The 13,732-nt window shown below is 41.6% G+C and overlaps 1 protein-coding gene across 1 annotated transcript in view; it reads right to left on the minus strand.

Annotated features, from left to right (window-relative positions):
* RFWD2 (ring finger and WD repeat domain 2) overlaps nt 1-13,732 on the minus strand; it is a gene marked incomplete at its 5' end in the record, with an annotated part of 205,772 nt that overhangs the window by 40,590 nt on the left and 151,450 nt on the right. The window contains 2 exons of the mRNA XM_019530579.1: nt 8,054-8,214; nt 9,944-10,068. Coding sequence (XP_019386124.1) covers nt 8,054-8,214; nt 9,944-10,068 — 286 coding nt within the window. The remainder of the gene's footprint in view (nt 1-8,053; nt 8,215-9,943; nt 10,069-13,732) is intronic.

Raw genomic sequence — 13,732 nt, forward strand, 5'->3', positions numbered from 1 at the left:
TCCAAGAGTAAGACTTTATTTTGAGCTAGTATGCAATAGCCTGTTTTGCATAGTGCATATACATGTAAATCAGGACAAAAATATTTTTGAAGTAAAATTAAAATAATTTTATAGTAAATGTTTGATTTTTCAAATATGATTTGCTTTTTTTCTGGTTCCAGGATGGCAATGCCCACCCCCCCAGTACTTCCAGGGGCAAGAGGAGGGACTTCTGGTGGCACAGTTCAGGAATTAGAGGTGGGACTGTGGTGGGCCAGGAGGGGGTGCTCCTGTGCTGAGCCACCCTCCCCATTGAGCCCGACCACCTTCCAAGCTCCAAGTGCCTCCCTGGCGGGTGCCTCACATCTGGCTGACCCCCTTCCTGGAGCACACCCACTAACCCGGCAGTAACACTGCCACCACCCACAGTCTGGACTGATTCTGGATCTATGCCCCCTGGGAAACGCAGGCCTAGTAGCCCTTGAGGGTACTTACCCCACTTCAAGAACTTGGGGTACTTCTCTCAGTCTGAAGCACAAACAGTGGTCTCCCTTAGTCAGCCAAACCAAGTGGACCCCCGAAGCATAATCTAGACCCACTCCCAATAAGTCTCCCATGCTAGCTACAAAGGAGAACTTTATTGGTTACAAGGAGTAGGTTTGGAATAGGGTACAGGGTAGAGCAATATCAGAGAAATCCCATGGAGAAAACAGGCATGGCTGGGTAGCCTTTGATCATGTATCTGAATTACTGCAAGATATACATCTAGTTAGATCTCAGGTAGCTCACTCACGAGAATCATCCAGAGGCAGAAGGAGATTCCCTCTGGAGGCAGGCAGTTCACTGATCAAGAGTTTCAAGAGACAGAGCAAGTTTCAGATGGTCTACCTCTTCTCTCTCTGAGTTTCATCATGGCTACTGCTCCTCCTCCTGGGCAGTCCTTAACTTATAGAGACCTTATGATCTCATTTATCTGGTCCAATGGAGACCAGGACCTGTTGGCTGCCAGCCAGCCAATTTGAAATACATCACTGGTTGCCAGGTAGACTGGCAGGGTCTCTAGCCTCCTCCCAGTCAGGTTGGCATTGCTTGGAACAACAGGGAGCATAAGCCCCTCACCCAGGTATGTGATACCAGTCAAGTAGGCAGAGGGAGCAGGTTTCCCCCCTCCCTCAGGAACGTATCCAACTCAGGTTACCTAAAGAGATGGGATGTCTCCCCTCTGCAGGAGCCATGTTAACTGAATTGTCACACAGCAGAGTTTTTGGGGAGAGATAGAGGTAGCATTCTGTCACAGGGACTTCTGGTCCGAAGATGGCGATCAGGTGGCAGAGCACCTTTCAAGAGATGGGGCTACCCTTGTGGCCCTGGACAGGTCACCAAAAGTTGTTAAGCAGCCCTCAAGCCAAACTAATTCCTCACCCCTAATCTAGAACAATGATTTTCAACCTTTTTAGATTGAAGACACTCCAAAACTTCTCAGAAATTAGCAGCACCCCATTTAAAAAAAAAAAAAAATTATGAAGAGTATAACAAGCATTATCATTGTATTATTGTTATCAACTGACTATATAATTATAATTATATTACATTCACCCCTTCAGGCCACTGGCAGGGACCGTTGCCCTAGCTCTGCCTGGCCTAGTGCAGCAGCTGATTCCCCACACACGGCTCCAGGTAACTGGTGGGAATCTGGAACCACTGGGACAAGTTTTTTCCCTTAGTTATCCAGGGAGATCTCCCCTGAACTCCAGACCTGGAGCAAGTTGGGGAGAATTCAGGGATGGCCAGCTGTCAGGGATGAGGTGTTAGGCCATACCTGGGGAGTGACAACGGGGTGGACAGGGTTGGGCAAAAGGACACGCAGGTCTGGGAGGGGGTAGGCCAAGGGAGTACTGTGAACTGTCACTACTGCCACCATAGGATGAAACTGTGCTGTGTTCCTCAGTTTTTAGAAGGAGCAGTGCCAAACTGAGAAGCAGCCACAGCAGAAAGTAGCGTAATGCAGACAGGCATGCCACTTTTCTTACAGATCTTCCAGTTCAGCCTCTGTATGCCTTCTGAAAACCACAGTGTGCAGGACAGTGTCTCCCTGTGATGGTGGTGCTGGTATCGCAGCATCCTGGGGTGCCACAATACCCTGGCTGAGAACTGCTAGTCCGGAGTTAGTTAACTTGGTATATCTAAACTTCATAGTGCATAAACTCCATGAGGAGCAGCCAACCCATTTAAGGCTCTCTAGGGGAAACACAGAGACATTGTGAACATAACTAAGTTTATGTGTTTATCAGGAAATGATTCCTAGATTACTGCAAATAGGAAACTATCAATTATGCATTTTGGCCAAGAGACAAACAAAGGGGAGCCAAGTTTGTTATACCAGGGATGTTCAGCCCACACCTTGCAGGCCAGATGCTCCTGGTGCTGGGGCATCTGACCTGTGGGGATTCCCAAAGATCTCTGCATTACATTAGGCGTTCAGGGCCCAATCCTGATGCATGGGGGTAGGTGGGGTAGCATGGGTCCCAGTCCAGCCAGCAGACCCACCCTATGTTATTCATCTGCCTGAAAGGTCACAAGCATGCGCCCTACTGTGCTATACACCAAGGAGTCGTCCACAGCGTTTTGGGAATGAAGGTGAAGGAAACAGAGTAATATAATACCAGACCAGAAGCTATGTCAATATAAAGAGAAGGCACACTTTTGAAAAGTATAATCTTTCATCATAGGGAATCAACTGTTGTGGGGCTCAAACACTGAAAAATGAGGAAATGGCAGGGGTTGCCCTAGAAGCATTTTCAGTGGATCACTACTGCTGAATGTGACCACCTAGAGAAAGAGGCTCAAATTTAGAAGCCAGGGGAAGTAGAGAGAACAGCATAGTTCTATCCTTTAATTATCCTCAACTGTTACCTGAAGAACGCTATCAGAAGATTCTGCAAGGAAAAACCGCTATTTAACTTGAAAATAAAAACAATTAGTTTTGAAATGATTTTAAACCCCAGCTTTTACAAACAAAGCATAGCAAAGTAGAATGAAAGGTTTTTGGAAAATAGCTGAAGCTAAAACTGAGCTTTCAGGTTACTAGAACTATGACTAGATAATGTAGGTTATTATGGAAGGACACTGAATAAGCACTGGGTATTTAGGAACAACATGGGAGATATCATGTTAATATTAATAACTCTTCCAAATTAATTAGCAGTTAAAATTTGTAACGAATCACTTTCAGAAATAATCTGAATTAGCTAAATTAAATCTAGTGTAAGGGAGACAATCTGATGATTGTAAATTGTTGATGTCCCAGAGTAGCTCATGTATGCTAATACAGAATCCTATGAGAAATAAAACAAATACATGACAGAATAAAGATACCATTTAATAATTAATGGTAAAATAACTGCATGTTATTATTTAAAAATTTAATTAAATCCGAGATATTGTCAAGAAATAAGATGATTTAATGGTCAGCGCTGTCATTAATGGTCTGAGTTTTGGCAAGCCACCTCCCCCCACTCTGAGTCAATTTTTGTTTCCTAAAGTGGCAAGCCAGAAAGGTGTGTACAACACTCTCGTTTCAGAACAGTAGTTATAAAATCTAAGAAAAGGATCATCTGAAACTAATGAAGCTGGCTATTTTGGTAAAGAAGGCTGGGTTCAGTCATTCCTCTAAAAATTCCTGGCAAGACTGGTAATTAACTTAGCACACCAACTAGCAACTAGTTTTGGGGAATGATTACAACATCACCAGAAAAGCCAAGACAGGATAACAAGGAAAGTGATGGATATAAAAGATACTTCTGTCACATAACATCTGAGGGAGATCTGAAGCCTCCTGAATATCCAAGAGACTTTTGCTGGTGGTTAAATGGTTCAACTCCCAGAAACAGCTAAATTGATGATTTGAAGAATGACCCTGAGATGAGCAAACACAAGCCAGTTCTCTGTTCTTCCAATCCGTATGTTGATTCAAAGACATTTTCACAAAGTTGCAGTGTCATTATGTTAGTACTTGGAGAATACACCATTAAAAGTGTTCCAACTCCATGTCAAATGACCTTTAAGCAAAAGTATATATTCCCAAACTGCTTCTTTTAGAGAATGAGAAAACTTAATTTAAAAAAAAAAACAAACAAAAAAAGATGCTGCTTCTAATACATTTTCTTTTTCTCTTTTTTTTTTTTTGGTCTAAAAAAAGACACAAATCTTTACCTAGGCTAATTTTCATGGCTTTTTTCCCCCCAGCTCTTATCTTTATCTCCTTGCTGCTTATCAAGGCCTTGATATTTCTGCTTGGAAAGTCTCTCAGGCTAACCTGTTTATCTGCAGTAATGAACACTCATGCAAACAGGCACAAAATTAAATGGCTTCTTTACAGCGATTATGATAGATTGAGCCATGCTTAATCTACATAATCAAATTGCTTCTGTGTTAGGCTGTAATATCTTTTCTGCTGCCCTGGGAGCAGACCATGCTGAACCTGATCTCCAAACAGCAGGTTTCTGAGAAATGTCAACTCAATTTTGAGAGGGGGTACAGAGGGTTATTTAAGAATAATGGAGTGACAGATGTAAGATGTACACCTTTAACTTTGGAATGTAAGCAGCCAGGTCAGAATATATTGTGCCCTCTCTTCAGGAAAGTTATGCAGGAGTAACAGGAGAAGATGAATACAACTGGGCCTTCATAAAGAATCATCTATATCCCAGATGTGTGATCAAGATATAGCCCTTAGAAGGGACTCTCCCATATGCAATACTTAGAAAGAGATGGAAGAGACATTTCTATCTATCTTCCTGGTTCTGTTGTTAAAGCAGGGAAACTATCACTTCTGGTTTATACTGAAGAGTCCTAAGGCAGGGCAGTTCAACTTCTGAACAGCCAGGGGCTACATGCCCTGAAACCTGCACTAGGGGGGGCTGTACCCCTGGAGCTACAAGCTGCATCTCTTTCCTTCCCTGCTGCACCACACAGCCCAGTGCTCCTCTTCCTTCACCCTTCTCCTCACAACACTGCCACATGGCCTACCTGACCCTCAGCTTCCCAGCTGGAGTCTCCCCTGTTGCATCGTACCCCTCGTGCACCATGATCTCCAGAAAGACACCAAGATCCAGGTATACAATGCAGTTATCACCCCCACTCTCCTCTACAGGTGTGAAACGTGCATGACCTACTGCTGCCATCGCAAGAGCCTGGAAAGATATCGTCAATGCCTCTGAAAAATCATCCGCATCAAATGGGAAGATCACCACACAAATGCCTTGTTGAAGCCAATGTTATCAGCATTAAGTCAGTGATCCTCAAGCACCAACTGCACTGGAGCAGACAATGTGTGCAGATGCCTGACTCAATTCCCAAAACAAATGCTCTATTCCCAGCTTAGCTGCAGCCTGAGATCTCGCAGCAGCCAGAGGAAATGATTGAAGGCATACCTCAAGAAAACTGATGCCTACAATCAAAACCTGGGAGAAGATGGGTGCTAATCGCCTCCAATGGTGCTCAATCAAGGGGCAGCCTGCTTCAAGGTAAAATGTATTGCTTTTGAGGCAGAGGGGAGAAAAAGGAGAGAAATCCTGGCCTACTCACCCCTGCAGAAAGACCTGCAACTTCTGCAGTTACCTCAAGAACCACCAATGAGCCATAGTAAAGAGCATTCTACCACTGAGGGACTGCTGATTAGGTAAAAAGGCAGTGGGTATTAAGCTTGTTTGCCCTGAGCACACAATATCCCAGGATGAGCAGAAAATGCTTAAAATATACCTGTGTAGTTTTCACCCTGTTTTCTCCCAGGGTAATTTACACCAGGATTCAAGTAAATTATACTGGCATGGACTGTGTGTGGTATTGGATCCTTTTTTATATTGGCATAGAGGCCAAATACATTGGTATAAATGATGCGCGTCCAAAACCTAAGCATCTCCCTTGTATGGGGGGGGGGGGAATGAAAGGAGTGAATTTTCTCAGGTAAGACTATACCAGCCAGAAGTCAGAACTAGATCCTTGGCTCCGGTGCATTACAAGAACACCAGAAAAACATTATTTTCTCTAAATATACTCCAGGCCTCACTAAAAACATATCCTGTGCTCCAGGTGAATTGGTGCAAGTATGAAGCCTTCTTAGAAAAGGACATATGATATTCCAAAAATTTCTATGAAACTAAGAATAAAAGAACATTGTCCTTGAAAGGTTCATCATGGATGTACAAGACCCTCGTAACTATATGCTGGTGCAGTAATTTAACATGCCAACAACTCTAGCAAAATCTCAAATTCTAGGAGGGTCCCCTGCACAGTTAAAAGTGTGGGGAACACGCACAAGAAAGAGTACTTTTTGGCTCAGCGGAAGTGGATGCACTATTATGGGAGAAAGGCTAAGGCCTCCTGACAAAGAAGGGATCACAATGGTGGCTCATGAAAAAATGCAAAACACTGTACGTAAAGTATCAAAGGATATACTATAGCCACAAGTAAATTGCTGAAAACAAACACTCAGCCTCTAACTCATGAATCACACGTAGCTCTTCACTGCTCACTTTCTAAACTAGGGAAGGGTACTCTGGGTAGTCAAAGGAGAAATACATGGCTATTTAAAACAAACCCAGAAGGAAATGACATATGATCAGAACAGTGGTAGAGTCAGAAAACAAAATAAGATCTAAATTATGATCAGACTGCACATTACTGAGTTGATTTAATTGTTGCATTACCATCCATTTATTACACAAATTTTTACGTTCAGGTTTTAAAATCCTTTTGTACCTGTCTGTAACTCAATTTAATGGCTTATGAGGTGCTTAAATTTGAGTACCAGTCAGACTAGAGTAGCGAGGGACAGTGTGACAGGAAACATGGGAAGAGGCAGGGAAAAGTAATCAAAAAGACTCAGAGACTTCATCTCTATTGCCTGGACAAAACACAGACATACAAATAAATGAGCAAGGCAGGCTGACTGGAAATATTGCCACAGAGAAAAATGGGGAAGGGGCACTTAAGTCTACAGGTTACTGCTGAATGGCCGTTGTGGTAGAGATCTGAATTGAAAGTTGTACAGCTGCTAATGTCCACTTGAGTTATGCCATCCATATCTGTCTATAAAATAAGATTACTACAAAATCAGACCAAAAAAAAATCTTAGAGTCTAAAAGAATAGAAGTAGCTTTTATCTTTGAATGCAAGATGCAAATTATTTAAAAAACAGAGCAAGATTTGGTTTTGATTCTGCATTACCATCTAAAATAAGCTTGCCTTAAGTGACACCCAAGTCATGACTGTGAAGGCATTTTCCATTACCATTATTACTGTAAAGAGATTTTTCAGAGGCAAATATCTCAGGTTCGTCTTTAGTTCTTAAAGTAAAATTCCATATAGGGCAAGGTTTTTCTAAACCAATTAAATCCCTGATCTGCAAACATAAACACGAATAACTTTATACTGTACTTTTTTGCACATGCAAGTATTTTTATGAGGTTTTTTTAAACACAAACTCTAACCAAATTTTTCCAAGCCAATCCAAGTCGAGAGCCTCACGATGAAAGCGGACAACTGTATATTTGAAATAATGATCAATATAACAGTAATTGAGATGACTGCAACTTGTGCTTATTTTGTTTTAACATTTAATCATTCATAAATGGTACCTATATTGAAATGTGTAATCCTACACAGGCAAGATGCAATTTAAATAATGGCATATGATCACTTTTTTAACCTTACCAAAACTCCTTTAAAAAAAACCCACAAGATGTCAGGTCTATATAAAGAAACACTCAAAGGAATCGATTGCTACAAAATGCCGCTAAGTCTGCAGAAGAGGACATTTTGTACATGCTATAATTTTGAATTTCTAACTTTTCTTGAGTTACAAATGGACTCATTAGCATGCACTATTTTTTTTAAAAAGTGACATGTAATGTTTCTATTGTTCTAAAATCATGCCGTCTACTACTGACTTACACAATTCCAAGAAAGGTAACCAGGAAAATACCACAAGCAGGCAAACCTTCGACAATGCCATCATCTTAAATGAACATTTGGCATTTGCCCAGCTGCAATCTTAAGAGAAAGAAAAGCTTACCCCATCTGGCAGCGCCCTCCAGCACACAGCACTGACGAATTCATTTGTGTCATCCTCCTTCCGGTCCTTGTCCAGGACGCTTTTGACTGTGTCAAACTTGAACGTCAACAGTGTCTTTGAGAGGCCCTTATAGTACAGGTAGAGGGAGTTATTTTCACTTCCTATAAATAAAAGTGAACAAAGAAACGTTCTAGTACTGGACCCCATGAGTAAGACTTCTTTGATCCTTATCACAGATGGCTGCTGTGACTAGACTACTCCATATCAACATCACTCCACATCAGATTTTCAAGTTATTATGACTCGGTCTACATTACAAATTAGTCAGACTTGCTTATAAGATTCCTCCAGTAATGCATATGTATTGTTGAGATCTTGTTCTGTAACTTTGGTAAAGCATTGATCATAGCTGAAGGTGCCCTGTATGCTACAAAATTATAATCAGGTCACTTCACTATTATAAGTGTGGTGCAAAGTGGGATTTAGTGATATAGCACACAAGATAGAAAAAATAATATGTTTCCTTGGCCATTATGTAGGTTTGAAAAACCGGGGGGAATGACGGACACTGCACTACCCTAGGCACTTGAATGAGCCACAGCAGTGCAGAAGCAACATTTAGGGCAGAGACACTCAATTGGTAGCCTGTGAGAGACCAACAATGTAGCTCCTGGGCTCCCACCTAGCTGCAGCTGCCCTTATTACCCTGGCTGCTCCAACAGCTGGGGTCCTGGCACTTCCCTCCCTCTCTTGGCTTGTGCTGCCTGCCCCCACACCAACAGTGGGGCAGGATGCCACTGCACAGTCCTTGGTGCTGGGGAAGCCACCAACCCGAAGTGCCCATGTGTCACAGTGCCATAGGAGAGCCTGCAGGGAGCTGAAGGTAAGGCAGGGATGCCATGCTGCATGAGAAGGTGTGTATCTATGCATGCGCGTGGTGCAGTAGGATGTGGGGCAGCAGGATGGCAGCACCCCCACTAATGTCCACACATGGGGCATATATATACTAAGAGGCCTGTGGCCCCCGCTAGTGCCCTCCCTGCAGTGTGCAGCTTGTAGGACATGTAGCCCCTGACCATTTTGAAGTTGCACAGCCCTGATTTAGGGAATCTTTTTACCAGGGGTGGAATTGTCTGAATTCTTAATTTACCCTCCAATGAGTTCGCTATAATCCGCTGCAGTAGAAAAATGGATTTACACAGATTTTATAGTACATCCTAGTGGAGAAAACCCCCCCCGAAAAACTACAGCTCAGTGGAAGCTAGAGTCACTCTTTAAAATGACTTGCTTGGTCTACTAGAAAGCGGTCCAGAATAAAGGATACCGGACTGCTTCGGCTATACAGAGTACCATGCTAAATAACACATCCAAGACTACCCAAGCAGCTACAGAATTCTGACCTACTATAAGATGATTTAGTTAGAATGATTGGTTAATAACTTTAAAAGATACATGCCATGTTCATGATACCTAATGCTGATTGTTGATTTTCCCATAAAATTCTGAAGCCCCTGCTGGATGTTACATATATTACACAATTAACTGGTTAATTGTGCAATAAATTTAAACCAGCCAAATGTACAAAGTAATTATCACAGGACAAAAATGACTATCCAGCTATAAAAAGAGCCAACCTCCTACAAAGTTAATGTTTAAAAACGTGTAACAACTCTATAGTTGGTTTCTAATTAACTTTAATTTGAACATGTAGCAGGACCCTGAAGGTTGCATTAAAATGTCACGCGCAAATGACACCAGCTGAAAAACCAGTCTGAAACTGCAATAAGTACAAACTCCACTAGGCTTAAACTCTTTATACCACTCTCTAGGGGGAAGGCTATGTGGAGGGCTGGGAGGTCTGCAAACATATGTGGATGCTGCTCTACTCACCACAGGCAATATAGTCTCCATTGGATGCCAGGCCTACAAAATTCTTCTCGTTGATGTGGCCCTTGAAGGAGCGCAGGCAGTGAGGTTTCCCAACGTTCCACAGCTTCAGCTGACTGTCTGTTGACCTGGTAACAGTCCAGAAAGTTAGTGTTACTATAAAGATAGAGGATCCTGGTTTTAATTGAGACTTCTACTTTACACTATTACTTTGTAAGCAGTGCGATACATACAAAATAAAAATCAAAGTCTTGGATGAATTCAAGGAAGTTAATTAGATTTCAGACAGACTTTAGTCAAACCATACTAGTATTAGTTATCATATTAATTTTAAAAAGTGGCTGGCTGCATAAAAACTTTCCCAGTGGTATTAGTTTTCCTTTCTCCTATACTACTGTAAATGCCCTGTCCTCCACTAGACTTAGTCTCATGACCTATGGGACCTTTTTTGCCTCCTTCCTCCTCCCCACATATCCTAGACATATCAAATGCTTTTTCCTCTACAAACACCCACATCTGTCTCTTGGCCCAAAGGCTGGCATACTAGCCCATGCAATTTCCTTTTCCTCCTCCAACAATCCTAAGAGTATGCTGCTTTTGTTTAGTCCAGTAAGTGACAAACTATCCAGGATGATTTTCTGTTTTATAGCTGATTAGAAAAAAAAACATGTTCTGGCTTCAATCTCTTTTCTTTTTTAAAACTTTTTCCTCATCAAACCAAGCAACCAGCCAATCAACCAACCAAACATAAAACCTCAAAAGACTTGAACATTTCTTTCACATTACATTTTAAAAGAAATATTTCTAGCACTTGTTAGAAAAGCAAAAGATTCACCAAGAGCATTTACCAAGACTGGAGGAGGAGATGCAGGTTCAATTTCTGCCCCTGTCATCAGGGGGTTTGAGCCCGCATTTTCCAGCTATCAGGAAAGTGCCCTTGCCAACAGGTTATATGTTTTTCAGGAGCAGGGTGCTCTCCTCTCAATCTTTTCCACAGACACTGTTTCACTATGTACAAATAATTAAGCAGAGCTGGAGCCCAGGTACCTCCTCTTACCACCAAGGACATTTGTACATGTTTGCACTGCAGTGCCAGGTGCTTTTAAAAGTACCTGGTCCTTAGGTGCATCCATTTGTATAAAAGGCAAAATGTGCGACAGCGCTGAGAAAATGGCAGCAGCATGCTTTTGAGATAAAACACTTCGAAGATGTTTTAGTTCAAAAACACACCGCTGCCATTTTCTCAGGTGTTGTTCCACATTTCACCAGTTATAAACATGCGTGCAATGTAGCGCCAGGCGTGTCAGCTCACATGTGCATCAGCCTGTATGCGGAACAGATAACAGTCTGCTCCAACGTGCCGGATCTCTGGCACATCAAAGCAGACAAATGTGTGTGTATAAATGCTCCAAGCTATCAGAATATTCTGACTTACATCACCATATTGGGGCTGTTCCTCTCTGTATAAAACACTTCTCTATTCAGAGAAGACAGTATGACTTTTTAGCTCAAGGTTAAAAAGCAGTTTAACACTTTCTAGGCACACATCCTAAATCATCCAAAACCCTTACAATTCAGAAAACAAGAAGTTAGAGAGGAATTTGAAATTCTCAGCATGTTGCCAGGGACAAACTACCATTGATTTCCAAATGCAGCCCAAACAACTTCTTTACCAAAGCATATTTATTCATATTATAATGCAAAACATTACCTCACATGTCAACAACAATTATAAGCAATAATGGAGATGAGACGACAAATGTAGCGTGGTTTATCAGTCTATACCAAACGAGGTCCGAATTAAGAATCTGAATGGTATCTTTTGTTACTAGGACCTAGGGGAGAGGTTTATTCTTTGAGCCAAAGAGACCTTCACAAGTGTAGGAAAAGTCCACATAGTGGGGTCTTTACACTTTACCAACCCTTGTTCCTGTGCTACCTCAACACCTCCCCCTGACTCCAAGTTAAGCACTACCTTTCCATTTTCTCTTGTATTGCTTTCATGTCAATACAATGCAAGAATACAGCTCCTGGAAACATGGAGGGCGATTTCAGTTTTTAGATTGTTTTATCTCCCAGCAACATAGCAGCATTATGCTTCTTGCACTACTATGGAGACAACGGTTAAATAGAGCTTTTAAAATTCTACAAGTGGCTATTCAGGGACTACTACTTAAACATGCTTCCAAGATGCATCAGCACCATGTTTCCCTCTCCTGTAGCTGTCAGAATTCAAATGACTGCTTCTCTGTTGTGCCATCAACCAACTCATCAGAAAGGCCTTAATATATAGGCACTTAACCTCCATGTTTTAATGTCATACATTCTAGAACCCTGTTCATTAAAATAAAAATCCTTAAAATTTATTGCTAATGGAATGCCTTTAATGCTAACACATTCATATCAACCTCTAATTATATTTTCATTGCTCATGATAAGTGCGACATAAAGCAAGAAAAAAAAATATCTGGCACTAGACAGCAAGGAGAGAAAAAGGCCATTGATCTTCCATCTGGAATGCTCCTGTCCCACTTAATACCCTCTACAAAAATATCCGGAATACACTGCTCTGTTAAATCAGACTCTTTGTAAAATAGGCCCAAAATCAATGGCCCCAGCTAAGCATGAGGCAGGTCTCTGCACCACCCTCTCTGAGCTCAAAGTCTAACTCAACCAGGCAGAGTGAATCAATGCAATCTATAAAACAACTTTAGTTGGAAATAGACAATTTGATTTGAATGTATGTTTTTTATTAAAGCAGTTAATCCTTGGTCATTAGAAACTTTACTGTCATTTTATCTCCTCTCCCAAGTTTTGGAAACCTAAAAGTGAAAACCAATCTACTTTCTTTCAAATTAATTTCAGCACTCTTTGAAAAGGGGTGGCCCAGCTCTCAAAACACAATCCCCTCACACTGCTGTTGCCTTATTTAAGTCTGACAGCTCTATCAATATTTTTATCTGGGTTGTGAGATCAGCACTTTCAGAAGGCCAGCTCTCGAGTAGGACAGGGCAATTTGTCCTCAAACGTCCCACGCATCATGTGCCACTTGATCACGTATGTAAAATATTTCCTGCCTTCCACTAACAGAAAATACTTTTTTTTTCCTAAAAAGCATCTGGTTCAACAAAGCATAGATTTGATTTGCTTTAAAATTCAAAAAGAGGATTTAACGCTTCTCTCAGAGGGATGCAGTTCTGGTTAAAAAGAGTCAGGAATGGAACTGGTTAAAAAGAAAAAGCATTGAAAAGCACTGGGGAAGCTTCCACTGCACAGCTCTATCAGTGGGCCACCTTCATCTGTAACACTGAACACTCGTATGTACACCCTTAGTACTGACAACATGTTCCATTCCAGTAAGGTCCAAGGCCTCTAGAGTAGGAAATGCCAGTTTAACTCAACCGTGTAAAAATATTTCCTAATAATGGCTTCTTGGATAGTTGTCCATAAACATAGCTCCTTTTTGACAAATTCAGTGAATCTCAACCAGGATGCTGTGGCATCTTGGGGTGCCTTGAGATCTTTTCAAGGATGCCATGCAACATTAGCATTGCTAGGTATGCAAACATGATTCACAAAATAAACCCAGGGAATCTGAACAGGAATCCAAAGTATCAAAGACATTCTGACCTCTTGTGATCTTTCTGAGTTCTTCACAACAGAAACATTTAGGGGTGCACTGATAAAGATTTTCTGGGCGATACCAATGGCCAATTATTAATGAGCCATATCAGCCGATATCAGTCCAATTGCTGATATGCAGCCCAGCAGCTTGGAGAGCAGTGTCTGGCT

This window comes from Crocodylus porosus, unplaced genomic scaffold, assembly GCF_001723895.1.
Source record: "Crocodylus porosus isolate Cpor-Errol unplaced genomic scaffold, CroPor_comp1, whole genome shotgun sequence".
Taxonomy (NCBI): domain Eukaryota; kingdom Metazoa; phylum Chordata; order Crocodylia; family Crocodylidae; genus Crocodylus; species Crocodylus porosus.